The sequence below is a fragment of the Anopheles maculipalpis genome, chromosome 3RL, assembly GCF_943734695.1.
Source record: "Anopheles maculipalpis chromosome 3RL, idAnoMacuDA_375_x, whole genome shotgun sequence".
NCBI classification, from domain to species: Eukaryota; Metazoa; Arthropoda; class Insecta; order Diptera; family Culicidae; genus Anopheles; species Anopheles maculipalpis.
The window spans coordinates 82,563,546-82,590,914 of record NC_064872.1 but is presented as its reverse complement, the minus strand read 5'-3'; the positions used below and the strand labels follow the sequence as shown (position 1 = coordinate 82,590,914).

The window sequence follows — 27,369 nt, the reverse complement described above, 5'->3', positions numbered from 1 at the left end:
CAATCAGTCTGTAATTGGCTGCCGGCTAATTTCCCAACCAACCATACTACTTGTCTGCGCTTGTCCGAGCGTTGTTTGCAAACGGAAAATAAAGTAAAACAAAAAAAAAACAAACTCCAACTGTTGTATTATGATAACAATGAGTGTATAGACGGTGAATCGTTTTGTTTGCTGCTGTCCGTTCCATTTAGACAATAGCCAGCAGGATAGGTTTTAGAGCATGAGCATGAGCGTAAAAAATGCAACCGAACATGTGCGAGAAACAAAAGAACTGTTCATTTGTGGATGTAAAATAGCTTTTTTTATATTATTCGCTATTGTTCTATTCTCATTATTGTGAAATAAATTGTGTGTCAAAGCTACTTTTTTGAAGTGGAGCTTTAAGGAAAATGCCAGGTGATTTAAGGTGAGGTTTTCTAAAAATTGGAATAAACTATGCTTTAAAACAAACTTTTTGAGCGAATTTCAAAATGCTTCAACAGCAATGCGTTTCAAGCCTTAGCTGACATCATCATAATCGTCATTGACATCATTCATTTGGTATTTGCGCGTTTATTGGGGTTGACGAAGCAATAAAGCATAGATAGATAGAGAGAGGGAAAAAGGGATGAATCATTCGTTTATCTGTGTGCAAGATTAATAGGTCATTAATGAGGAGAAAGTTGGTGATGCAAGCGAAATAAACATGTACAAAATCAATAATAAACCACGTTGTTATGGATAATTATGTGGAATTTTTGTTGGAGTGGTATGCCGTCATGGATGTTTTTCATTCGAAGCCTTTGATTGATTTAAAAAAGTTTGATTTTACAAAATCTTTACAGCTTCTAATTATGCCCTTGTTAATAGCACTCTTGCTCTTTTTTTACCTCTTTGTCTCTAGAAAGCAAGGCTCTTCGGGGTCTGTTTGCGTGCGTGCTTGAGAAGTTGATTCTTAACCTATTTTAAAAAGAGTTTCCAAAACTTAATTAACCTTTTACGCGGTGTGCCTATTTTGACAGAATTCATTAAAACAATTTCACATTCCCGGCCATAATCATGACTGTCGCTGAATTATATATGGTTGAAGTTAAGTTGGAACTTTTGCCATTCGGAAAAATAACCAAGTAAAATAAAACTCAAGAGTCATCATCCAACTCATTCATAAGTTAACTCTAAACGCTCCGTATGCTTCCGCTTGCTGCCAGCTAAATATGACGTATCTCTGTGCATAGAACGAAGACATGTGGATTAGAAAAGCAAAATGGAACAAGAATGAAACGAAAACAAATCAGTTCTGCAATGTGTTGAAGTTGAATTTTCCACCCGGCAAGCAGCACAATCACGATTGCTACGAGGACACAGACGAAGCAAAAAAAAAAAAGGAAGACTTTTTCCGGCTTTCCTCCCGCGAACGCACCGTGACTGATTGGATTCAGCAACCAGTTGCTCGGGAGATAGATTACAGCCGCGCAGTCTGGCAACCGAATATGGTTCATCAGTTGACTGTGTGGCACAGCCGACCGGCACGGCACAATGGCAAGGGAGCATTTATGAATGGAATGTTAAAAATGTGACTAAAAGTGTGTTTACTTATGCTGGCGTTGAAATTTGGTTAAGGGAATTTGTTCTTCTTTTTTTTCGTGCCTCCCTACATCTGTGCCTTTTACCAAGAGTGAACAACAACAAAAAGGGAAGAAAAGCTGACAGTAACAGCCGTAGTAAGCAGTAGAGCAGGCGAAAAAGAATGGTTGAAAAAAAATTGCTTCTGTGCGACAAAGTTCACATACGGTGGGTTTTGAGCGGTTGTTCGAGCGCTTATCACATGAATATGAATGAGAGTAAATATACTTTTGAATTGTGTGAATTCAACGGCAAACCGGCAGTGGGAGCATGATCATTACCCTTTGCCAACGTACAAAGGATTGCCACATGGAAGGGTTCACCTTTTCTCTGAGTTGAACTGGGAATGTGTTGTGTAAATATTTTTTTTGTGAAGAGAAACAATTTGCAAATTAGACGGAAAAATGGAGATAGTCGCATGTGAGTGTGTGTGTTTACTTGTGAATCTGGCATTGGTGACATTGGAATGGCAAGGGATGTTTTCTTTGTTTCTACAAAATCAATTAAGCACTGTGTTTTATTGAAAGTATGCATTTAACAAATAAGAGAAATTAGATCTTTTAAGAAGATTTTCATGTACTTAATAATTGAATTTATTTGCAAACATTTTATTCAAAATGCTGTTCATAAAGACAAAGCATTAAAGTACCGGAAATGGATTTTAAAGATTTTTTTTTTGTTCACCAGATTTTGAAGCAATAATGTTCTGTCATATGTTCAGGATTTTAAAACGGATTCAGCGGACTTAGCTTTAACATGAATTTGAACTACAATGTAAGAGATCTTAACCTTAACTAAAAGAACAATTACGCAATTACCAAAAAATATCTCCACAAAACCAAGGCGGACAATAATTGAGGAGCAGGAAGAAGAAAAAGCCTGTGCATCAGATATTAAATGAATGAAGATATTAAATGAAAATTAAATGAATGAATAAATCAAATAGCTATGTTGATTAATGTCGACATAGACGAAACGCCATTGAAATTTTCACTTCAAATGATATTTAAATAACATAAAAATTTTTTTTTACTAGAACCTCTAATGAAAATTGTGGTCGATGCTCAATTTATCGCATTGATGAGTTGTTTTAGAAGGAAAAACTTTAGGCTAAAGATTGCTTTTACTTCAAAAAATAAATTATGCCTTCAAAATCACCTTGCTGCTTTATTGAACCATCCAATGCAGTATTTAAATCGTAACCTCCAGTAACTTTTTCCCTTCATAAGAGCTCAAAAATGTTTGGCACCAAAATGTTGGTCCTTCACAGGAGCTACGGTTACCGCCAAATCGGTACTGAAGTGTTCGTCAAACAAAATAGCTCTCGCACATACGCTTGCGGTTTGTGTAAAGCATGCCAATTTTGTTCCCATTTGTCTGCTTTTACACACACACACACAAACACACGAGTGGCACTTCAAATGTGTCACTCGTGCTAAATGCGACCCTTCGCGAGTGTTTGGAATACGGATGTTAGGCGTCAGAAAGCACCAAACCCTATGCACACCAAACACCGAACCAATCTTGATGGGCGTGAGAGCCTTCTCGCGCCTTCTTTTGGGTGCTGTAAGAAGTGAAAAGCAAAATATTCACATCCGGTCCAGGTGCAGCCGGTTGTGTTTTCCTTTTCTCTTCCCATGCGCGTAATAGCGATGCCAGAAGCTATCGTACACCGGATCAAGAGTGGTTACGATACTTGCGCGAAGAATGGACGCGCGATGGACGAGAAGAACGTGCCTTCGATGGAATTTATTTCAGGTCACGTGAGAAAGCAAACTTTGGCGCGTACTGTAATGTCAAAGTTTTCGTTTCCGTTCCGTGCCCGGTGCTTCGGAGGTTGGTGGAGGAATGGAGGACTCTTAAATGGCGGTTAAAAAAGGTTTATTTTTGAGGAATGAGACATTGAACGAGAAGGAACAGTAAAGTGTGTAAGGAAAACTGATCGTTTTTGGCAAGTGGTAAGGGAAGAATAACCAAAAAAAAAACGCATTCCTACCTACACACACAAATCAGCGGTGTTAAGTGGGATGTGGGTCCCAAGAAAACATCTAACCCACCGGGCAAGTACCTGCCCGTTGTGCGAACGTGGTGAAGATGTTTGTGGAAGGTATGACGAATCACTTTACCCTCGATACATATCGTTTGCTCGTTGGTCGGACGATGATAAGCGGTTTGTTGATAATGATCGAGTTCTTGGAAGTATAATATTGTCTTTAGCAGAGATGAATGTTGAGGGTGATCAGCGTGACGCGGAAGAAATTATTCCATTGTTTGAATTTACAGGTAGGTTTAGTGGACGTCAAAATTTAATATTGTGTTTTCGTTACAAAGTCTTCAACAATTTCGTTAGGTTTATGCTTTTCCTTTCGTGAAATGGTTCTTCCATGATTCGAAGTACATACTTAACTTAATATGTGTTAAGCAAAAAAAAACCAAAGCTCTCTTATCGCTGAGTTCCACGTTTGACATTCTAACGACATTCCCCTTGGTTGTGTTTAAATTTCTCATTAACTTCGTCTCAACCATCTCATCCATAATGAACACTCGCGCTCTGAGTGACATAAATTTGTCTTCAAATGATTCAAATTACGAGTTTAGCTCACCTCCTGACTCGCGACTGCTTTTAACGACAAAGACCAAAGACAAAAAAAAACGAAATCACATTCTAGAAGATATGTACTTGGCACAAAGCATTTCTTCTATTAATTAAGGACGCACCCATTCCGTCCGTTTCCGCGCTAGAGTTTGGATAAGTAATTAGAGCTTTGCGTTTATTAGTGTACGATCGTACGTACGTGTGCGCCACCGTCGGCTGACGTGATTAAATAAAACAAAAAGTTAAACACCTTTCCCACGCCACTTACCGTGGTGCGTGGGATCTGGCGTTGCGGCGCGATGGTTAATTAAATTTAGCAAACGGATGTGTGGCACATCTTCACCAAAAACTTCCGCGTCGCGTTGTAGTGTGATGACTTTATAGTGATGCTGGTAACCTATATTCGCTTTGCTGCTTTTCCAAAATAAAAACTAGTCCGGATGAGATCTAGCGGGGTGCTTCTAGCGCGCTCATAATTAGCATATTCACCTTGTTTAACTTTTTCCAACGCTTGTGCTCCGTCTCTCTCTCTCTCTGCTCTGCTGAAACTAATGAATACATTATAGCAAGGCATCAAAACATACAAATCTTTGGAATGTGTAGCAAATGGTGGAAAGGCCACGTGCTAGTGAACTCCCGTTGGCCAATCTGTTATGTTTCTTCGTGCACTTCAACACGAAATGGGGCTTTCACTTTTGCCCAGTTTACCACACTACACACCCGAGAAAGGGAGGAAGCAACGTACTTGACCTTTTTTTTTCTCGCTCAAAGAACTTGGTGGAGCATGTACTTGGACTTGGGTCAAAGCATGTATTCAACTCGTCTTCAACGCTTCTCAGCACAAACAGACACACATGCGGCACGGGAAAGCAATACATAACGGTGGCAAAAACGCTTGAAACTGGCTGGCTTGTTCATTAGCATAGCGAGTTATTCGCTACACACTGTATGTGTGTAAGGTGTGTAGCTTATATTTGCATCGCTTCGAACAATGTAGAGAACATTTCAATATGGCGCACCATGAGTGCATTTCATACCGTCGAGTTTCTGTACTGTTTTTGTGTCAAGGTTTTGCTTTGACAAGATAACGAAGGAAGAACTTTGATAGGATGGAAGGAAATACGGACCTGTTGGGGTAATTGAGTGTATGGAAATTTGTTCCTTGCTTGTTCCTTACTTTGTCCATAAAGTGTATTAGAGCTTGTGATTTTTAAGAACGAACGCAGAAACTAGAAACAAGGAAGTCAGTAATAGTGAAAATCGAGAATAATTAGCATAAGAAGAGAATAAATAAGTTTTGTATTTAATATGGACCAAATACCTGTAACATTAGGGCGGTCCAGTGGTAGAGATCACTAGTGTTGGCAGATTCAGGATTCTTCATATGTGTGTAAAAATAATCGAATCTGATTGGATCCGGATTGACGGATTCGACTAACTTTTGGATGTGATGAGGATTCGATTGAGATTGGATTCGATTCGGACTCGATTAGGATTTCATTCTATTGGGATTCGATTGTGATGTTTTCCTATTCGAACCCTTGAAATGATCGGCTTGGGACCGTTTTAAGACCACCTTAAGACCTCGTAAAGACCCTCTTGAGATCATTGTAAGTCCGCATAACGATTGCCTTAAAACCATGATATCACAACTGCAGCATTTAATGTTAAAAGTCAAATAGATCAAATAGGTCAAATAGGCCGTAAAAACCGCGTTAAGAAGAGAACATTTAACATGTATCTTTGAGCAATATCGTTTCCACGATTGGACTCGCTGAACCGTTTCTTCTTGAGTGTTTTTGGCAGATTTCTCTCAAGAATATTTTAATGATCTAAGACCGTGTCTCTAAGAAAGTGACAATGTTAAACTCAAATCGTAGCAAATCTTGCCGGATTATAAGTTTATTAAGCTAACTCACCTCACACGGAGTTAACAATCAATTCAACATTTGATTCGATTTTCCCAGAACCCCACTTCTGAATGCTTTCAGATGTATCGTTGTGTAATGCATGTGACATGTGTACGTGTTTGGTAGCCACAAAACAAACAGCTTCTCGGAAGGTGAACCTGCAATCGATCCATCAAAATTGCGGTCAATTTAGCGCATGTTTCACGAATACTGCCGAATCTTTACGTGGCTGTGGGAAGGAGGACAAGAACATGTTCGAATAGCAGTTCAATTAAATTTTCCGTTAATGGTCCATCATCGTTCAAGATAAAGGGAAAATTCAGCGAAGTTTGGATGTCCTCACGGATGTGGGGCAATGTTACCGAACACATTCCAGCAACGTGTGCTGGGAAGGATTTTAATTTCCCACCGCAGCGTCATGTTTAAGGCTACTGCAAGGCTTTCCTGGAATGAAAATTTTCTTTATTCGATGATTCAGCTGGCTAGCTTGTGCCTCTGATATGCTGTGAAATGAGGTTCCTCCTTTGGACGGAACAGAATTTCCCACAGGACATACTAAAACCGATTCTTCGAAGAGGAGGTTAACGAACTTTCCGGCAAAGTTGTTGGTTGCAAATGGATCAGACATGGGACGATGTTAACATTTTCGGGATATTGGGTGTACGGATGATGTTGTTGCTTTTGGAGGGATGGTTGAGAGAGTTGTGGGATAGGAATGGGATTCAGCTGTAGCCGAAAGGATGCGTTGCTCTAACATTTCAAGGTAGGTGACTTGACGACATCGGGTGTAACGAAATTCTGGTAAAAGCTCAAAGCTGTTGTGCGTTTTTTCATGTTTGAATTTTATTATATCTTCTCGAGAGTTGCAAAGCTCGGTACACATCGTCAGATCTGTTTGGCAATGTTTTTAATTAATCAGCATTCCTATACCCATACACAGCTGAAAAGATAATTAAAGGAAATGCGCTTTGTTTAGTTTTCCGTTAACATTTACACATATCTTCGATGGTGATATAAATCACTAGACTACAGAGTCACCGTGGACCACGCTGGACCGCTGTGCCAGCCATGTTCATGCACTGTAACGCCAAACAGCATAAGATCCCTTCGTTCTTTTATCCCAGTTGCCGCGCCAAGTTTACAGATTTGTCCTATTGGCCTGGTACAGTATCCCGAATACTGTGTGTGTGGTAATAAATCTCACCCGTAACAAGCAAACTCCAGCAATGGTGCAGCCGAAAATACGTCGTACCGGCCCATACCAAACTATACAGCATTCATATATCACTTTCACATAGCCAGACATACAGTGGCGATCGCAACACAGTCGAGTGGCCCATATCCGAATTGTCCAGCATCCAGCATGCAGAATGTGTGTGTTCCGGTTACGTCTCGCCACCTCGCCCTCCCCAGGAAAACTTTCAACCGAGGCGAAATTGCGCACCGATTGGCCGCTCCCTTTTTATCTGTCCCATGTCCTGCACGGGTTGGGTGCATCCTTTCGACTGCTCGCTGCGATGCTAATGACAAGCGAAACGCTGCACTTACTCCGCTGGAGTTTGGAGTGCATCCTCGTGTTTGTTGTTAACTATTGCCGGAGATTGGGGTCAAATCCAGACCACTCTCCCAGCAAACCTCCTGTAGGGAGATTAATGAGTAGTACGATGCACGCGGCGAATCAGCGAGATGCACCCGGTCTCCTGCTTAAGGTCTACCAATGTGTGCCTTTGTGTCATAGCCATAGTCAATTGATGAATTAGAGCTGCATGTAACTGGGACAGGGACTACTGTAGTGAGCATGGTATTAATTCGTCCTCGAAAAGGGGGGGGGGGGGGGGGGGTTAGCTTATTATAGATAATCAAAATGAACTTCCGATGTTGGAGTTGTGGAAGAAATGCTACCGGTTAGCATCACCAGGCACACATGCACACTCGCGTGGGCATGTGTGCCATTTCGGGTGACTGAGTTATGGTCGAAAGCGGTACAAACTGGTCCTGACAGCGGGATGGCTCCGATGGTCTGGCTTTGATTGCATCTAATAGGAGGCATTAATCTTTCGTTGGGATAGAAATTTTGAATTGAATATATTGAACCAGATTTATTGCTGATGAAATATATGACACTAGTTGCCAAATGTATAAAGAAACATCATTATAAGGAAGCCACGAATATCGCGTGGAAAAATTTAAAAACTATTGTTTGCACTTTAGAATCATTTTCATATATTTTATCGAAGTTTATCGTAAGACTGCTACGCAAAACATGAACTTTATCAAGAGTCAGTTGAAGCATGTAAAAGCGAACTTTCCGTCACGTTCCGAACTACGGTATTAATCAATTCGATTGTGTCACTCGACAAACCGGGCATGATATCGAACACTGTCCATTTATCGCGTATCACTAGAAAATACCATTCCAATAAGCACTCTGGGAATTTCCCTCGTTCGGTGATACCGCGAACTCGCTATCAGTCAAGCACTTTCGATGACATTTGCAGACACGCGAGTTCCAAGAGCTTCTGCAAGAACGAACATTCGCTTCCAGCTAAAAGCTGCAGAACAAAAAGAAAAACAAAACAAAAAAAATCAAAACTTTTCAGCTCAGCTCACTTCAAACAACAAAATTAAACAAATAAAGCAAACGATATTACCGAAAACTTTCGGTTCGAGCGAATGTTTGGTGCCACGCGCATCCAAATCGTGACAGTCCCAAAAAAAGGGGAGGAGAAGCAGAAGCAAAAAATAAGTAAAAACACCGCAATAACGATGGAAAAGCGAAACCGGCTTCGTGATTGACACTTGATTTACTTACTTTTCCTGCGACCGCGCTTTTTTCCACTTTTCCCGCATCGCTCTATTGCATTATTACATCTGTCTGGAGTCAAAACCTCCTCCACTGCCAACCGTTCGCAGCATAGTGAAAGCATCGTCATCATCATCACGCGATGTTTTTGTTTCGTTTTATCGTTTTGCTTACCATTTGTTCGTTTCGTTTCGTGTAGTATTATTTTGCGAAAGCAAAGGATCGGAAGAAGGGACCGTGAAGGAGAACATCGAACACCAAGCACATGACAACGAAATCTGACATTGAGCTGCCACAGAATTCATTGATTCTGTGCGTGGCCGTTTAATTGAATTTGTTTGTGGGATTATTTTTGTAATAATTTACAACGGGCTGGTGTGTGTGTGTGTGCTGCGTAGGATCGAAAAAATACAATAATTTCATTTTTGTTTTATTCTTGGCTCACTTAAAGTTATTGTTTCAAGAAAATGATGTCCATTATTTGATTTAGAACTTACTTGCAGATGATAACTTTGTGAAATCATGATCAGAAATGGGAATCCGAATGTTATGACACTTACAACATAAAAATGAATAACCGAGATACTGTTTGAATGAATGGAGTGGCGCTGAGACTACAAAATTGTTTCTACATCGCTACTGCTTCTTTAGTTTATAGCTAGCACTAGTGACATTTTGTCACAGTAACTTTATTTTCTCATGTAGGGCTACGAAATAATGTTGATTTACTTATTATCCCTTCAATTTCAAAGGCAAACTTATTTTCTGTCAAATGTTAATGCAGTTTTGTTATCATTTCATATGCTTTTTTTTAATTTAGCTGCTAATGTTTTTTTGAAGCTTTATATGTATTTCATTTGGTTCCTCTTTATGGAGCAGTCTGGTGGTAGAAACGTTCGACGCTCGGCCTTCACATGGCAGGACTGGGCTTCAAACCCCATCCAAAACCATTCCCCCGTATTGAGGATTAACTTTCCAACTACGTTTAAGCAATAAGATCAGTAATCCAATTAATTATCGAATTAAAATTCTCTACGAATAATAGACTCCTACTCACACATAATAAAATGTATAGAATTAGTTTAAAATGTTAAAAAAATACTTTTATTAAGCTCTTGTAAATGGTACTTTGATACTTTGATAATTGATAAAAACTTTGACTTTGATAATTGATAAAAAAGCACGATTAAAATGATTACAGAAAATGATGCAGGAATTTCTCATCTCTACATTGACTGCACCGAGCGTTGATTTAAACATTTCCATTCCGCAAATGAAACATTTCATGTGCTCAATTCACAATCAGCCTCTACTTCACGAACAACATAAACTTTGTTTACATTGTTTCACACATGCCTAGTGGTGAATAGAAGGCGAAAAAATAGGCTGCAACTCTTGATGCACTGAGCATACTGATCCATCGGCTTGCCACACCAACAGATCCAGCATTGCATCACCAAGTACTAGCTGTTACCTTTTTTTTTCTGTTCCTTTAACAGCTACAAACTCCTGAACATTTTCTCGTCAGGAAAATCAAACACAGGCAAACAGCGGTTTGTTGACTGTTCATCATACGTGCATACGGTTTTAATTACCTCCTTTTAAGAGTTTTGTAGTTATGCGTTTTACTTTCCGCACCCACTCTGCTAACCCATGGGCCTATGGTCTTTTTCCCCTTTTTGATCTTTCGCAGGTGACTGACGCAAACGGTTGCTGCTTGGAATCGAGTGCTGTACCGAGCCTGTGCCGTGCTGATCAACAGCGACCAACCAAGCGCTGTAATACGAGCCCGGCCCCCGGTTGTATGCGGCAAAACCAGAAAGTCAGCGTAATGTTATGTTAAGGTATGGCATTCATTGGCAACATTGCTTTGTAGTTTGCATTAAGGGAACGGTATTTTCCCATGCAGGATTTACCCGCCAGGGGATTGTTTATGATGGTAAACATGTGCCGCCCATTAAGAAAAGGAGTGCGGAGAAGAAAGGAACGATTCTTTGTTTGGGAATTTGGGTTTTGCATTTTTTAAATTATTGTATGGAGGAGGAGGAGGTTTTTTTTCAAACTGTTTATAGCTTTCTGTTCACTCCGTTTGGTCGTTGGAAAACAAAAGAACAGTCAACATTATTAAAAGGTGATCTGTCACGAGCAAGACACTAGAGGAGAATAATAATTAAACGATTATCATTTCACACCACACACAGACACACCGCTCGGTTAACTAATGGGAGAAATCATCCGTGGAAAGTGGTGTCTTGCAAAAGAAAAATGACGATCTGAATTACCGGGAATGAGTAAACATTTTTCATTGCAACACCCTTGTTGATATGCGTTTGAGCTGTGCAGCACAACAGAATAAAAAACTCGATCCTCGCGAAGTATCAAACAGCTTCTGCACTGCCATAAAAAAACAAGCTTCGCCAAATAAACGAAAGGATGTGGCACCCCGCGAAAGCACAATTTAATTTTGGTGGTCCACATAACTAACAAAAAAAAAACGCAGTTAATGTTTGGTGAAAAACTTTCGCAACGTTCCCGCCCTAGAATCATAACGGGATCGCTGGAAAAGGACACCCGGGGAAAAAAGGCAAAAAAAATCGATTGTCCCGGCCACCAACCATCATCATAATTACCGTGCTCGGTTGTTTTTTTTTTTGTAAGAAGGATAACACAGTTAACCCGCGAGCTAAGCATGTGCCATGCTTTGATCGAACGCTTTTCGCTCGCCCTTTAATCGTACCCGGAATGTGAAGCCTCGAAGATACTCTCGATCTTCGGTGGGAGAGTGAAAGAGGAACCGAGATGCATCCGCAAAAAGGGATGCCCGTGTTGGAAAATGACTTGCGCCGAATGTGGGACAGTGGAGAAATTAATGTATGTACATAAATAATCAACCCGAGGATAAACACTGAGGTGGTGTGGTACAAAAGGGACATTGGGGTTGAGCGAAAGGGAGAGCGAGAGAGGAAAAAAAAAGGAAGAAAAACCAACACTGCAATCAGTTACGAAAAATGGGGAGTAAAATCAGGACGAGCCGACAGCAACAAGCATGGCGCAAAGTGAGACCGATCGCGTTTGTTTTCGTTTTTTCTTTTTGTTGTTGCTTGTTGGACATATAAACACATACACGTGCATCACTCGATCATGCTGCAGCATAATAAAAACAAAGAGAAATGGGGAAAAATCGGGAAGGTCTCTCGAGAGTGCGCAACGATTTGACATACATCGGCAGGGTGCCTGGTCTGGGGCTTGTCCGTTGGTGTTCGGTCCGTCGGTACCGTTAACGAATGAAAAGTAAAAAAAAAGGTACAATACATATAATGGGCAGGATCTTGGGAACAAAAAGGAAGAAAAGATTTTAAGAAAAAACTCCTGCTTTGGAAGAACATTATGAATGAAAGCAGCATAGCGGACAAGCACCAGCAAACGGATGAGAGATGCACTTTTGGGTTGGAAAATAAAACAAACCCTTCAAAGAAGAAATAGCAACAGCAAGACTGATTGTTTATAGCGATGCAACTGGCTCAGGCTGGAGTGTTGAAATTGGGGAGAAACCCCCTCTACAAGAAACACGCGTTGCGGCAAAAATAAGGCCAAACAACAACCAAGCAAAACAAAAAGGAACCCGAAAACATATGTTTTAATGTTTCCACTAAAACGGGATGAAATGTTTGCCGTAAGCTGGGACCGCTCTCCAAAACGGGACCGCTTTTGGAAGAGATTAATTTGAAATGCATGCGAAAGTGAGGCAAAGGCATCTCAGATGCTGCACCCAGTCGGTGCGCATCCGTTCGGGGTCGCTTTATTGCCGCGTGGTTTTACCGCCCGTCCGGACGGCATTTTTCTGTTCTTCCCGTGTTGCAGTGTGGCTTTTTTCTTCTGTGCTCTGGTTGAGGGTTGTAAAACTGCAGCAGAAACATGTAATTTGTTTTCCACAACCTTCGAACTCCACTCCTGTACCTTAATCTCCCTTTTTTTTTTTTTGGTTGGCAAGCGGCGACACGAGTCGAGTATGTGAAGCTAATGCATTCGCTGGCTGCCTGCCTTCCAGCCAGCGGTGTGGCGAATGTTTCGTATGCAGCGTGTGCATGTGTGTGGTATCATTCGGGACGGTGAGATTTAGACAAGGTAGGTTTGGGAAATGGTGAACTTGCAGTTCGGATGGGATGTGTCATGGTCACGGTACAGACGGGCAAAGGAAAAGCGGCACTAATGAATGCAAGGTAAGTCTTTTGCATGTCAGGTCGCTTTCATCATCGTCATTGTCCCTTTTTTGCGGGGTTATAGTTGACGAAAAGAGTTGTTCAGAAGCAGCATCCCTTTGGCAGAAATGCATTGCTGAGTGTGTCACAGAGATAGAAATGGAATTAGGATGCTTTTTAAATCTGAGATTGAAATCGGAAAATTAAATGAAAAATTTTTGCACGGAAATTTGCCGATGCTGGGAAACTTAAGAGCCTGTAAAATTTGTTTTTATTACAAAATGATGGCATGAACGTTTGCTTCAGTCAGCTTTGATATGAAAAGTGTATGATAAAAGTTTATACATTTATCTTTCGAGTTTAACATTTAAATTAATTTAAAAATAATGTTTTATTGCAAATTTATGTCGATTGAAGTCTCTGGTGTATATTTTAACTCGATTGAGTTAACCTAACTGCCTGTTAACTTATCATTTTCCATACAAAAAAATCCTCCATTTTCATACCTCCTTCAGGTTAAAGGGCTCACCGCATCAGTCACAAATGAGCACACCGAATACGGAAAAAAAACAGATGCCCATATTATTGGGGCACATTAAGCATGCAAGGATAACCATGCCAAAGAAAATGTGCCAATGATTTATGCCCGTAAATGATTGTCCCGTTTGAATTTTCATTACTACATCTACATGCTACATTCTTGAGCAGCATAACCTCCATTCCGGGTCGAGCATCGCCGACCAAGACACCGAGAGTTATGCGTCAGGATTCTTGCACCCGTACCATCCGGGTCCAGGTAAAAAGCGCTAAAGATTCAACGTATGATGCATGACGTTACTACGACTCGTATGAAGATGATTAATTCAGCCCGAAACGCGTGGCTGAATCCTTGATATGCATGTAATCGACGTGAGATTGCCTTGCTGTAACCGGCAACGAAAAGAAAGCGGCGAAACGACTACGTTTGCTTGACGCTGGTCGGCAAGTATTACAAATTAGCGAGTAAATTGTAAGGGCGAATGGAGAATATTAATGAAACGTGCCCGCGGGGCGGATGGGCATCTCTGTCGAATGGCATCGATTCGAAATGCAATTGACACGCATTAATTTGGGTAATGCTGATAGATTGCATCGGTTCACTGCATCATCGCAGCCGTCGTTGTTGTTAGCGGCAATCGATGATTAATGGTAATTAGCATGCAGCAGAGTGAATGGCTTTTTTTTTTGTTTGTTTCCAATGCGAGTATGGTGTGTCTGCTAATCCTGATTTGAAGTTCGGAGGGTAAAGAGGGCTGAGGATAAGAGGAAATCGATATAGATTTCGCATTAGCTGGATTGTAAATGTGAAATGTCTTAGGAATGTAAAGTGATTTCAGGTGAAGGGTTTAGTATTTTGGAGAATTCCTCAGCTGGTATCGACTTATATCACGGCGATCCTACCGGATGCAGATTCAGAATCTGTGCTGTCGACTATCACAGATCTGAAGAAGATCAATAACAGATTTACACAAAGATATGCTCTTGAAATATTAGATAGGCTTAAACGTAAGTTTGTTGGAGAAATTAAGATATTTGCTGGTTGTAGAATTCTTGATAAATAGGACATTGCAGTACAGTAGTTAACGTTATTCATCGTCATCCTCCAAACCTCTAGAGGATACATACACCTTTGTGTGTATGAAAGTACACCTTTTGTAGGGTATCCTACCACAGAGTGATGAACGAATTTCCAATGGATAGTTCTATAAGATGAACCTTAAAGGACTTTTCAGGTATTTTATGATATTGTGATATTCCAAAGAACGTTTATGTAAATTAATTACTAGCATCAGAGTAATGAAATATTTTATTTGTGAAAATGACATCCAAATGATCATTTAATTTTGCAAAAGCTCTAATATCTTCCGGGCGCTTTGTAACGTCACAGAAAGGTCTTGAAAACATTTAATAAAATCATTTTATATCACTCAAATGTCCCTTAAGGAGAGGGTGATGCTCTGCTTCATGCAACATAAAAACTAAATAAGCTTACCTTCATTCATCTTCCACAACGCAATGATTGCACAAGTCTAGCGTTTATCACCCTTTACAAAAAGACCTAAAGGCAGCTAAGCATTACGAAGCTACGTATAACCATTTTCCTCGCAAAGAGCGTTCATCATCATTATTTCCATTGTACATAGATGTCTCTCAACCATATCCAACAATTCAGCATTTTCTACAAGGTACATGGTAACGTTGCTGCCCAGTGAACTTGCAACATCATCTCCACCTCCACTGGACCAGCCCTCAGCTCTCCACACAACGTTCCTAAGCAGCTACTCTACTCAGGCAGACGTCGACAGTGACGAAACTGTTGCTCACAAAGTTTGCTCTGGCGTAGGAACTCTTTCTCCGAAGGTAAATTTTCGTGTATACCTTTCAGTATCTCTTCCCCGTTCGGAACGCTGGTAGACTGGTTTGATGCGTTGTTACCCGTTGGTTGCTGCTGCTGGCCATCGCTTTTCGCCAGTATCTGGTTCCGCACGACATTTTGCATCTTCCAGATGAAGGGTTTCACCTTACACATCAGCAACCGGATGCAGTCCGTATCCTCGGGGGCGTACCGGTCCAGTTGGTCCATTTCGCGATCCAAACGCTCGGCCAGATCCGTGTTCTGCACCTGATCCAACAGCACACGGAACCGTTTCGAGGGATTGCGCAGGAGCCATTCGAGTGGGTTTGAGCCAGGTTTTTGACTCCCACTTGCTTCCGCTGATTGTGATTCACCGGTCAATGGAGGATCCGAGGGGAAGGTGGAGGGAAAGGACGATGATGTGTCGAGGGTGGGTGACCGAAACGCTCCTAGATTGGTCCCTATCTGTAAGCGAGTAAGGAGGGAAGGGTGGAGTTACAATATTGCATGACTTTTTTCCGGTTAGGTTAGTTCGGTTTTGAAGTTCTTACGATGTGCGCCAGGAACACGATACCGTTGACCAGCATTGCGCCCAGCTGACTACCATCCAGTCCGAGCAGCTTCATCATAATGGTCATCATCGATGGTGCTTGGGTGAGCAGTGCGTCCGCGACACCGACACTCTCGGACGCTTGTGTTGGACGCTGGGGCACTTCGTCCTGGGAGCCGCGACGCGTTGCAAACCCTTTCGCCACGAGGTCGGCCACATCGGCAATCGTGTTGATGCCGAACAGTTTGCCGGTCGTTTTCAACCCTTGTTGGATGTCACCCATCAGGTCGGCTGCAATCCGATCGGGCATGTCCAGCATGAGCAGCAATCCAGCCATACTGGCCAACAATGTACCCCACGCACGGTATCTCATTACGCTGGTCAAGAAATGCACACGCAAAAAAAAAAAAAAAAACACCACAGACACACACGTACCCACAGCAAAAAATTGTGTAGCAAACTTTTTGGCGAAAGGAAGTACAGTTGAAGTTCGGGGTTTTGGATATCGCGTCACTTCTTTTTTCTTTGTAGGTAAGGAATCACACTCTTTGGCCACGGGTTTGGCAAAGGCTGTACTGTAATGTGGTCCGACCCTAGCCGATGTCTCGTGCACAACTGAAACCAAACACTCGAGACGCAGCCATCTGTTCCCCCAGTTTTGGAGACCTTCTCGCTTGCTTGGGCTCCGTTTCTGTGAAGGGAAGACACCGGAAAACTGTCATCATGCTCGTGTTCTGCTGGTGCACCATTGTGTTGTGCCAGGTTCGGTGTGCTCGGGGGCTGCTCGAGCATATCGGATGACGATGGTTTTGTGGTGCGGTGACGACGCTAGGACACCTAACCACTCACAATTGATGTTGGTTGTGGGATGTTTAGTGGGACGACAGTGGGACGACAGTTTAGCGCTGTTGGATGCGTTGACTAGCCATGCAGGAAGTCGTAACCGACAGCCGGCAAAGAGCGCAAAAAGCATGCATTTGTGGCACCCGCACGAGGCCACACCAGCTCGCTTGCAGAGAGTTGGCGGATTTTTGAGGACAACGCCACAACGGAACTTGCCTTTATGGACGGATTCTTTATGTCTTTGCAAATTCGTTCCATGTTGTTGCACTAAATGATAACTGATATAAGTTTATTGGACTGTGCTTTAAACCTCGGTGGGAAAATATATAAACTTTTGAAGTGTTTTGATGCGAATTTCCAGAGCAACATTTCGACATGAAGATGTCTACGATGTAGAAACTCGGAAGCAGGAAAAGCTATTGTATTTAATATGAAAATACCATTGCACTAATCTGGCTCTGGAATATTTTAACGTCATCTGGAGCGCCGGAGTCATTCACAAAATCAAATCTGATCCCAACATGTTGCATTACGAGTGAGTGAAATATCTTTGACGAATTCATCTTCATCTTCGTGGTTCTAGATTCGGTGGCTGTATGAACATTTGATCTGAAATGGTAGCGACAACGGGCCTTGTTTTCACATAGCAAGATCAGGAATCAAATCCCATGTGGATCGTTCCCACTTGTTGTGGACTGACTATTCTTTTACGTGATATCAACAAGTCTAGACATCCAATCGATGATCGGGATGACCAAGTAGGTCATAACGCCAAAAAGAAGAAGGTTAGCAGGCCGTTAGGGTTAGCAGGATAGGGTGGTCCTAGCAAAGCTTTTACGATGAGCTCTTAAGTACATCTTTTGTAACTGTGCTACGTTTCATAATAGAGTAAGCCAGGCTTTTGGTTTAAAAATTATTTTAATGCTTCCAAAAGCTCCCCAAATCCCACGGGAATCTTTACGCCTGATCACATTTCTCTTGCACCTCCAACATTTTGCACTCCTCTAGATTAATCTTCTATTTGCGCTCCATCATTAACGCTCACTGAGCTTAACTAATTTTAAATCCTAATCTTCCCCAAATTCATACCTCTCGTTCACTGTTTTTTATTTATTTCGACAAACACACAGCAACAAAGCAAATGCGTAATCGACACACATACGTACGCACTCATCCCCGAGGGCAGCAGCATCATAATTTAAACACGTTTTGAAGATGAAGCTGTTAATGCGCGGGGCGTGGGGACTTGAAGATGATGAGGCTTTACTAAAATGTAATCTGCTGTAACGAAACGCTCTAGCTAAAATCGTTTCATTCTGCTTGTTCGAGTACAAGGCTAGGAAAACAAATCAAACACTGTTCGATCTGCATCGAATTGGGGAGGTATGTGGAGGTTTCATCAGGTGAAGAAGATAAATGTTTAAATTATCTCATTAATGTACATCTTAATGAGCAAAAATTCGGCTGAATTTTTTTTTTTCGTATATTGGGTAGTTTTAATATAAAAAATGTAATATTGCTCTTAAGACCTCTTCATTTCTTCATTGTTTCAAATATTCTAAGCTGATAAAGTTTTGGATCATTCCTTATGCTCGCATATCACGCTAATCGATCCATTTAAAAGCGTTGTTTAAATTAAACTCCTCACATGAAAGATCGTTTGATGTTAAATGATTGCAAAACTGTCGAAAGATAAATGAAATTATCTACAGACCACCCACCGGTGGCAGTACGGTGCCCGTCGATCCGGTCGGTAATTGGGCACCGATGCTGGTCCCAATTAGGGTGGCTAGATTTAATTTACCTTTTACAATTTTCCCTTAACATCGCATGCTGTGTCGTCGTCGTCATGTTGCTTTTAATTACTTTCTCCCAGTCGGGTGTCTCTCTCCCTGTCACTGGATGTCGCCGGAAGAATCACACATCACAACTTCACGATGGCATTATCGTTAATGAGAAACCACGAGTTACAGTCAAGGTAATGTGTCTATTGAGCGGTGTTTGAGCATAAGAAAAGGCCATCGCTTAACGATAGGGTGCCCCGGACGGTGGGATGTTATTCTTGCCCAACGGCGGTAGCAGGACTTTTTTTTTGCGGTACAAATGCACTAGCCGTTCCTGTAACTTGTCTTGTCCCGCTAAGGGTCAGACTACTGTCGGGCTAGCTGCATTCATCCGTGAAGCATTAGATTACCCACTTGTAAGGATGTATCGAGCGTTTGGTGGGAGGTGTGTAAAATCGTTTAAAACTGTTTAGAGAGAAAATTACTTTTCCCTTTCTGGCTTGCCAACAAAGTTTTGCTTGGTTGGCATTTCTTGAGCATTTTCCTTCCGTTCCTGCGTCTGGCTAGGTGATTGGCTTTTGTCTAAGCTTGATAGAAGAAAAACTTCACCCCGCTTTACTTGCAGGGAAAAGTTGTTCGTAATAATTGCTTACCGTTTTACAGGTCACTTGTTGCGCCCGGTAAAGTGGTATGGTAATAAGCGCTGGATTATGCGAAATCACTGCTATCGTACAATGATGGCTTATAAGCTTAGGGAGATTTTGCGTGTGATGTCTAGCAGATGGCAGGCTTTTGTTTTTATGCTGCGGATTAGGGATGGAGGCTAATAATGGCTACATTTATTATTTTTATTGAACACTCTGAATAGTAATTCAGAGCATTTTTCGTAAGCACAGCAAAGCTTTACAAACGCTTTGAAGACGTTAATTCTAAGTGCCTAAGAGCAAGTTGATTTTTTTTTGATAATGTACATAATGTCTTAAGATAATCGAACAAAGCACGCACAATATTTGGAAGTTAAATAGTTATTCACATTGTGTTTGACTACATGCCAGTTTTCAAAAAAAAGCCTATCACTGATGAGGCCAGTTCTATGCCCCTGACGAACACAAGATGTCGTCCTAGATGAGGGAAGCCGGCGTTGTTTGATAAGGTCTATTTGTTCTAGAGTTATTCATTTCAGTTTGAACGGACATGTGAATAAAAGCATTTCAATTATAAAGCCACAAGGCATTTGGCTTCGATTTTCCTCATCATTTTAGAATTGTTGTTCTTCATCATTAAGAGATCAGTACCAGTCTTCCATCAGTTCGACCTCGTCCTTATTTAAGTCTGTCTTACTATTTCTGGTGTAAACCTCTTAGCAACAACTTAAATTACAATTAATTTTGACCATAGGTTCTACAAATCAATTGACAATTGATTGGTCAATAGTTGTTTGTACAAGACAAATATGACACAAAAGGCAATAGATACCTGGGATGTTTTCTAGATCAACCTGATACTGAAGAATGATACCCTAAGCTGCGTCGGCACTCAAATAGCATTCTCCAAATGATGCAAGCGAAAGCAGTTGTGAAAAATATAACGAGCCAATCTGGCGTCTGGCCTATCGGACGGATGAAATCATTAACCCAACTTTCTGCATCTTTTACTCCAAAATATATCTCTCTCTCTCTTTCACCCATGTCCCCAACCCACTATGACGGTGTGTCCTTTTACCCTCCACCAAGTGTTCTCAGCTCACTCAGCTGTTATCTTGCACGTTGTTTGTCCTAGTCAAATAGGATCATTATTCACGGTGTGTGTCAACTTCATCGTAGCACCCTTCTCCCCAATCTACCCCTCTGGTTTTGGGTCAGGGTTAATCGATGGAAGGAGATCCACTCCTTAAATAAGTGAGCTTACCGGAAAACAGCGGCGGGCCGGGACGCTTGCTAGGAACATGTTTCTCGTTACGTTACCGTAAACAGATCGTGCTGGGCACAGAATTGAAGGCGGTTTCGGATTCAATGATTCGGACACCCTGTTCCGTCAGCTACATGAACACCTCTCGCATAGGGCGCGCGGTACGCTATTTTCTAGCTCGTACCGGTTGTTGTTTAAGATTTTCCCGCTTTCGCACGGTTTCCACGGCTAACGGGGCTAGGTCGTAGCGGGCGTACGCGACGAACCGAACCGAAGTCGTGAGTAAAATATGTCTCACATGTTATAAAACATGAACCGATAATTGGATTGTGGTATGCCTTTTGGGTGGGTTTGCGAAAACACAACATCCCGATCTGGTGCTGCCCCGAAGGCTGCTGATGATGGACCTTTCGCGACCTCGGCCAAGATTGCTGTGCCGCCTGTTTTGAGCAAACCGTGTCCGGTGCGATCGGATTAATTCCGAATCCCGTTAGAACCGGCTTCCATGTCACACGTTGACATGGTGCCGTTTTGCTTCGTTATAGCAGAAACTTGGGTTGATTTTGCAGAAAGTCCACGGTAAAGGTTGGAACAGTTTCGCGGGTGAATGGGCAATGGGTTGTTGAACCGTTTTCCCAAACAATTATACCAAGAAAACCCTTCACACACCCATTATCCATACGGTCGCTGAGGACAAAAGTCCAAAAACCCAAATATTCTACCTTTAAACGGGTAAAGCCTCCCGTAGGGAATTGCTGTGGCGGGGGGTGGGAAGGTAGAGAATGTTTCGACAATGAGCTTTATTCACACCATTTCCTTCCTTACCCGGGGCCAAAGACGATTGGCCATCCAACGATCCTTGACATGCGAACAGTGATCCTTTAGTGGCGTGTGTATTGTGTGCGAAATAATTAATATCCCATCAGCGGTGGTGTGAATGGGTGGGTCCTGAGGTAGACAAAGGAGATGGAATGAGCCAAACAAAAAATGATGCTCGTTAAAAGTGAATTAATCTTCACCCGAACGAGTGAGTTTCATCTTGTTCCTTCTTGTCGACACCTTTCCTGTTTTTACTTTTGGTTTGCAGGAAGCTACGTTCCACCAAAAACAGAGCCTTTCGGGAAGGTGAATAAATTGTGAGGTTAGGTGTCTTTTCGGAAAACATTCTTTAGCGGCTTCGCAGCCGAAGTGCGTTCGTACGAATCTGGTTCAACCTCGTTCAAGGGTGATGGTTAATTGTAATGTAGCGCGAGTACGGATCATCTTTACGGACTACATTTATTCATGAACTTTCTTCCAGTGGGTAGGTAGCAGTATTTCGGTATAAACGATGGATCTGGATTATGTGTGTCCTTTGTTTGGTTGCTTTGGCAGGGCAGCTTAACAATAAAGAGCAATGTTGTCCTTTCTTTAGCATAATGTCAGCATAAATCATTGCACGTGGTACTGAATCATTTATATGCGGTTTTTAAAAAGAAGAAATGCTTTCCTTTGACTTGCCATTACTGGCTTTCTTAACTCGAGTTATATACCAGTAACTGGATAGTCAGACTTAAGTAAGAGGTATTTGGACCGGACGTGTGAAATCGATACCTTGAAGTTTCTCAAATCTGTCATCCGCTATTTGTGACCATTATTGTCATCCTGAAAATGAATATTTTTATCATTTAATTATCTTTTGATTTTGGGTAGTCCAATTGTTGTTTCTTCTTTCATATTTTGTCCCCGAATATCACGTCCCAAAAAGCCCAAATCATTTTCTTCACGCATGAGCAAGTTTTAAGGACATTTTTGAGCACTTAAGAGCATCTTCCCTCGATCCTAAACAGCCTTCCCCATATGCACTTCACAGCCGTTTGGCGGCTACTTTTGCGACTGTTGCTCTACAAAACACGTTGACCCAGTTATCCAATTACCATGATCTAATAGAACGTCTAATAGCTTCAAAGACAATTTCCCTCACTGTCTCTGGTTTGGCCCAGCAGCACTCACCTATCGGTTTCACCACCGCTAACGATACGCTCGTAACCACGCTGGCCAAAGATTGATGAGAAAATTTCGCCCGAGACACAGCTCCCTTTACCCGTTGGTGTGTTTGAAGTTCGTTGCTGGATGCATGGAGACAGTTTGCATAGGTTGTACTTGTTTCAATTTTCCTCTGGCAGACTGCTGTTTCCACCGGAGCCCACACCATCTTCGCTTTGCATCGTTCCCGAAAATGTGAGACAAATTGTGATTTATGATGTTTGATGTTTGCCACATAAGAAAGATGTCTCCCGTCCGTTGGACAACCCGGCCTGGGCAGGACGGTGTGTCAGGTGGTAAAGCGAGCTTCATCGTTCGCTCGGATGGTACGTTTTTATCTGTCCCTAGGAATCCGTCCAGACAGACGCTGGTACACCGACTGCGTGAGCGTGATTAATAACCACGTACGAGTGAAATCGTGTATTAATTTTCATTCCACTCACCATTGCACGCCGTCACACTGGGCACGTTTGTGGTCATTTTGCACTGTTAATCATCCGCCAAATTGTTGTGTACGAATTGTTCGAAAAACGAAGGGAATGCCATCGTCGGGAACAGAAAGTGCGGGGAGCAAAGACAGCAAAGAAGTGAGCATTTAAGAGGCTGGCATCATTTGTGTTCTCGCAAATGGTTCCCTTTTCTTGGTCAATTGATTGATTGATTGATGTAGACTGGCCAGAGTACGTGGACGACCGTTGTACCGTTTTGCGGTGGATTTGATGTAATGGTCAAGGAGAAGTTCCTTTTTTTTGGAAGTAAACGCCTTATAAAAATGGCAGCAGCGGATGGTTGGGTACGATTTACGACCAGAACGAGACCCCAGAGTGGATGAAGTAATTCAAGAAGAAAATAAAATTGCTGCGGTGGCAGAACTTTACGGAATTGCAAGTGGAACATCGGCCCGGGAACCACTTTCTGCTGTGCAGTGATGAAGAAGTACGTTCGCTCTACAGAAGGTGGCATAATAAATTGCATTCTTTTAGTGGGAAAGTTTATCATTTTATTTTATTGAAATTACACATGACATGGAGTTTTTGGGTGTAAATCAAGTAAAATACATAATTATAGAAGCATGTGACAGGACAAAATAAAGTAAATGCGATTGTTTCATGATACCATACGACGTTTCTTGCTCAACAGCTCCATTAGGAATAGAACGGCACTGATCGCCCAGCCACCTAACAAAAACATCCATAAGGTTTTCAAATCATAGAAATAAAATACCGTTTGCTTAAATTCATTTTTTGGCTGTGGTATCTGATCCAAAATGCGCAAATAGTCATTAAAATAGTATGTCCACAAGCCTCTTTCATAAAATAATCCAAGGTAACGATTCATCACCGTAACGATCGGTGAGTTTTTGGCAAACTGTAACCTGTGCGGATTCGGAACAGCCATTTCCCTGATGGTAAAAAATGGATGGCGGAAGATTTGGTGCAACGGCGATGAGAGCAGCAGTGCTTCGCCGCAACGCTGCAGAGAGCAGTATGCCAGGTGGTACGCTACACCACGCTTTCTCCTTTCCCGCTCAAATACTTCTGGTGTAAGAATTTTTGAATGGAAGTCATCCAGATTAAACTTTACAAGCGTTTCTTTGTGTACTGCCAGCATATAGTAGGGTGTCTGCATGAAGTCTTCAACCGTTTCTGGTCGACTGTAGAATTTGCCCAGTGACACAAGTGCCAGGATTTTGGCACAGTACGCCCTGGCAAAGAAGAACGATAGGCAAGAAAGAGCTAAAAGGATTGCTCGAGCAGGATAAGTCTGGTTGTACTCGTTGCCAACCACACCAAAGAACGTTTGCAGGATCAGATCGTGTCGAAACATGGTAGGAAAGAAAAAACGTAGCAGACAACAAACTACAAACACTCCTCCCAGGAAAAGCCATGCTCCGATAGAGAATGGTTTCAGCAGATGGGGAAAGAAATTTCTGAGATAATTCTCTGGACAAGATATACACATGCCACCCATGTCACGGAATGCAAACTCGTGCTGGAAATGTTCACGCTGAAAGGCTATGTCATAATACACGTCAGCATCGTAGCGATCATTGGTTTGATGAAATATCGAGTAGGACAGGTTTAAAATCTGTAGTCCAATATCGCGGAACATTATGTTTAAAAGGCCACGAAACTCTTCCGGATCTTTATAAATATGCATGTAAGGGTAATCATTTCCTTTAACACCTATGCGAATGTGAAAGCCGTACAAGTCGGTTAGTTTGTTCGGGAACAGTCGATGCAAGTTGTTTAGATCTCCCAACGGTACGTAGATCTGTTCCTTAGAGAATCGGTTTTCGGTGTAGAGAGTGATGTCATTGACTCGGTCCGACGCGCTCGAGGGTACAGGTATGATGGCATAGTTTACTATACCTTGATCATCAAGAAATTTCACTATTCCTGAACGATCTGTAAGGAAACATGTCTGCGTGACTAGAACGATAAAGCGAGCATCGATGAAGTGGCATGGATTATCGTTGAATTGTTTCGTGAACAGTAGCACTGGAAACTGAAATGAAAAGAACACTTTTCTAAGCGACTCTATTATTCTTAGCCTTCAACCAACCAATGATCACCTTGTCCCATCCCGTGGCATCCAGCAGCACTACATTGGCGTACTTCGGTTTTATCGCATATTTAACAGGTTTTTCGGTAGCAATCTTCACAGGATGTTGAGATATCAGCAAGATTATCACGTTAGGATGGCTTTCAGTCAATGTTGAGATGTTAGTAGTAACAAAGCAACATTCTGTCGAAGCGTTGACCAGAAATCGGTGGCGTTGCAGGTGTACGAGCTTGTCAATGGTTGGTGTTAGGTTGCATTCCTTCAAAACGGGAGCCAAGCTTCCACTGATAGAGGTGACGGTCCACATCCAGTACACGGCAAACAAGTAGTATAGAATCATCGCTATGAACTGAAAGGCAATAGGTGTTCAAGTGAGAGAGCGATTTGTTGTACTGCAAATGAGCTGGGTTTCAAAGCGTGCAGCTGCTTAAAAATTAATGCATTTGCTTATAGCGAGGGAGTTTCAAGCAATACATTACTCAGCTAAAAAATCAATCTGACTTTTAATAATGGTTCTGAAAAACCTTTCAGAAAATGAAAGCAAAAAATTGTATGTTCTGTTTGGCCCAACGAAAGTTCCTGGGTGTCGTAAGCCGTAATCACTACAACCGTTAAGATCAATGTATTACATTCATTTCGATGTTGAAAAACCCTTGCGTCGGGTTGACCATTATGCTACTGCATTCATTGCTCGATTAGCTATGAAAGTTACAATTTCTTTCAAGAAAACATGTATCTATGTCGGATAATGAATCCTTAAGGTAAAGTGCTTCTGAAAAATTCAGAATAGTTTTTAATTATGGCTTACGCGAAGCAAAAATTATGTAATCTGTTTTGTAAATAATAAATAGTACATAAATAGTTCAACAATAATCGAAATTACAATCGTTTCTTGCTTAACAATTCTATAACAAACAAAACAATGCTACTCAACCAACCACCTACCAAAAGCATCCATACGCTCCTCAAATCAGTAAATGAGAAAACAACCTGCGTAATAGCATGCTGTGTTTCGGGTCCCTGTTGTAGTATAGCCATATATCCCTTAAACTGGTAATGCCACAGTCCAACGTCGTAAAACCGACCGAGGTATTGATTCATGACTGTAAAGATTGGTGAGTTTTTTGCAAACTGTAACTTGAGCGGATTTGGTACAACAATTTCTTTGATGAAAAAATACTTAACGGGTGCTTTTGTGAACCAAGAAGATGCCAGCAAGTAAGCATCTGAGCAATCTTGTAGAGAACAGTGCGTCCAATGATAACGCAAAGCCATTTCTTTCCTCATGCGTAAGAACTCCGGCTCAGGGAGTATTTTCGAAACGAAGTCACCTAACGCGTACTGCGCAAGAGTTTCCTTGTGTACTGCCAGCATATATTCTGACTGAAGGAAGTCAGCGACCGTTTGTGGTCGATTGTAGTATTTTCCCAGTGACATAAGTGCCAGGATTTTCGCACAGTACGTTCTGGATAAGTAAAACGATAGGCAAGAAAGAGCTAAAAGGATTGCTCGAGCAGGATAAGCTTGATTATACTCGTTGCCAACTACTCCAAAGCACGTCTGTAGGATCAGATCGTGTCGGAACATAGTAGGAAAGAGAAAACGTAGCAGACAACAAACTACAAACACTCCTCCCAGGAAAATCCATGCTCCGATAGAGAATGGTTTCAGCAGATGCGAAATAAAATGTTTATCTAGCCTGTCTGGGCACGATATACACATGCCACCCATTTCACGAAAAACAAACTCGTGCTGGAAATGCTTCCGCTTAAAGCTACCGTCATAGTACGCGTCAGCATCATACACATCGTTGGTGTGATGAAATAAGGTGATTGTTAAGTTTAAAGCTTGTTTTCCAACAACATCAAGCATTCCTCTTACTACTCCAAGGATTACTTTACCTTCATCCCATATCATGTTGTAAGGATAGTCATTTTGCTTTACACCAACACGCATGTGGTACCCGTGCAGGTTAGAGAGCTTGTCCGGGAACAATCGATGCAAGTTGTTCACATCTTTCAACTTCACGTAGATCTGCTCTCTGGAGAATCGGTTTTCAGAGTAGAGCGTGATGTTATCCACTGCGTCCATGCGAGTTAAGGGCGTAGGTACAATCGCATAGTTTACTATACCTTGATCGTCGAAAAATTTCACTATTCCTGAACGATCTGTAAGGAAACATGTCTGCG

General features: G+C 41.8%; 3 protein-coding genes across 3 annotated transcripts in view; 1 reads left to right on the top strand and 2 right to left on the bottom strand.

Annotated features, from left to right (window-relative positions):
• Positions 1-27,369, top strand: part of LOC126562334 (serine protease inhibitor 2-like) — a 388,794-nt gene that overhangs the window by 27,247 nt on the left and 334,178 nt on the right. The gene's annotated exons all lie outside the window — the stretch shown is intronic.
• LOC126562713 (uncharacterized) lies at positions 15,434-16,428 on the bottom strand. Its single transcript, XM_050219280.1, has 2 exons — positions 16,057-16,428; positions 15,434-15,970 (listed from the first exon to the last, which is right to left on the bottom strand). The coding sequence occupies exons 1-2, from the start codon at positions 16,426-16,428 to the stop codon at positions 15,434-15,436; spliced, it is 909 nt and encodes a 302-aa protein (XP_050075237.1).
• On the bottom strand, positions 23,723-27,271 carry LOC126561057 (uncharacterized). Its single transcript, XM_050217006.1, has 2 exons — positions 27,082-27,271; positions 23,723-25,047 (listed from the first exon to the last, which is right to left on the bottom strand). The coding sequence occupies exons 1-2, from the start codon at positions 27,269-27,271 to the stop codon at positions 23,723-23,725; spliced, it is 1,515 nt and encodes a 504-aa protein (XP_050072963.1).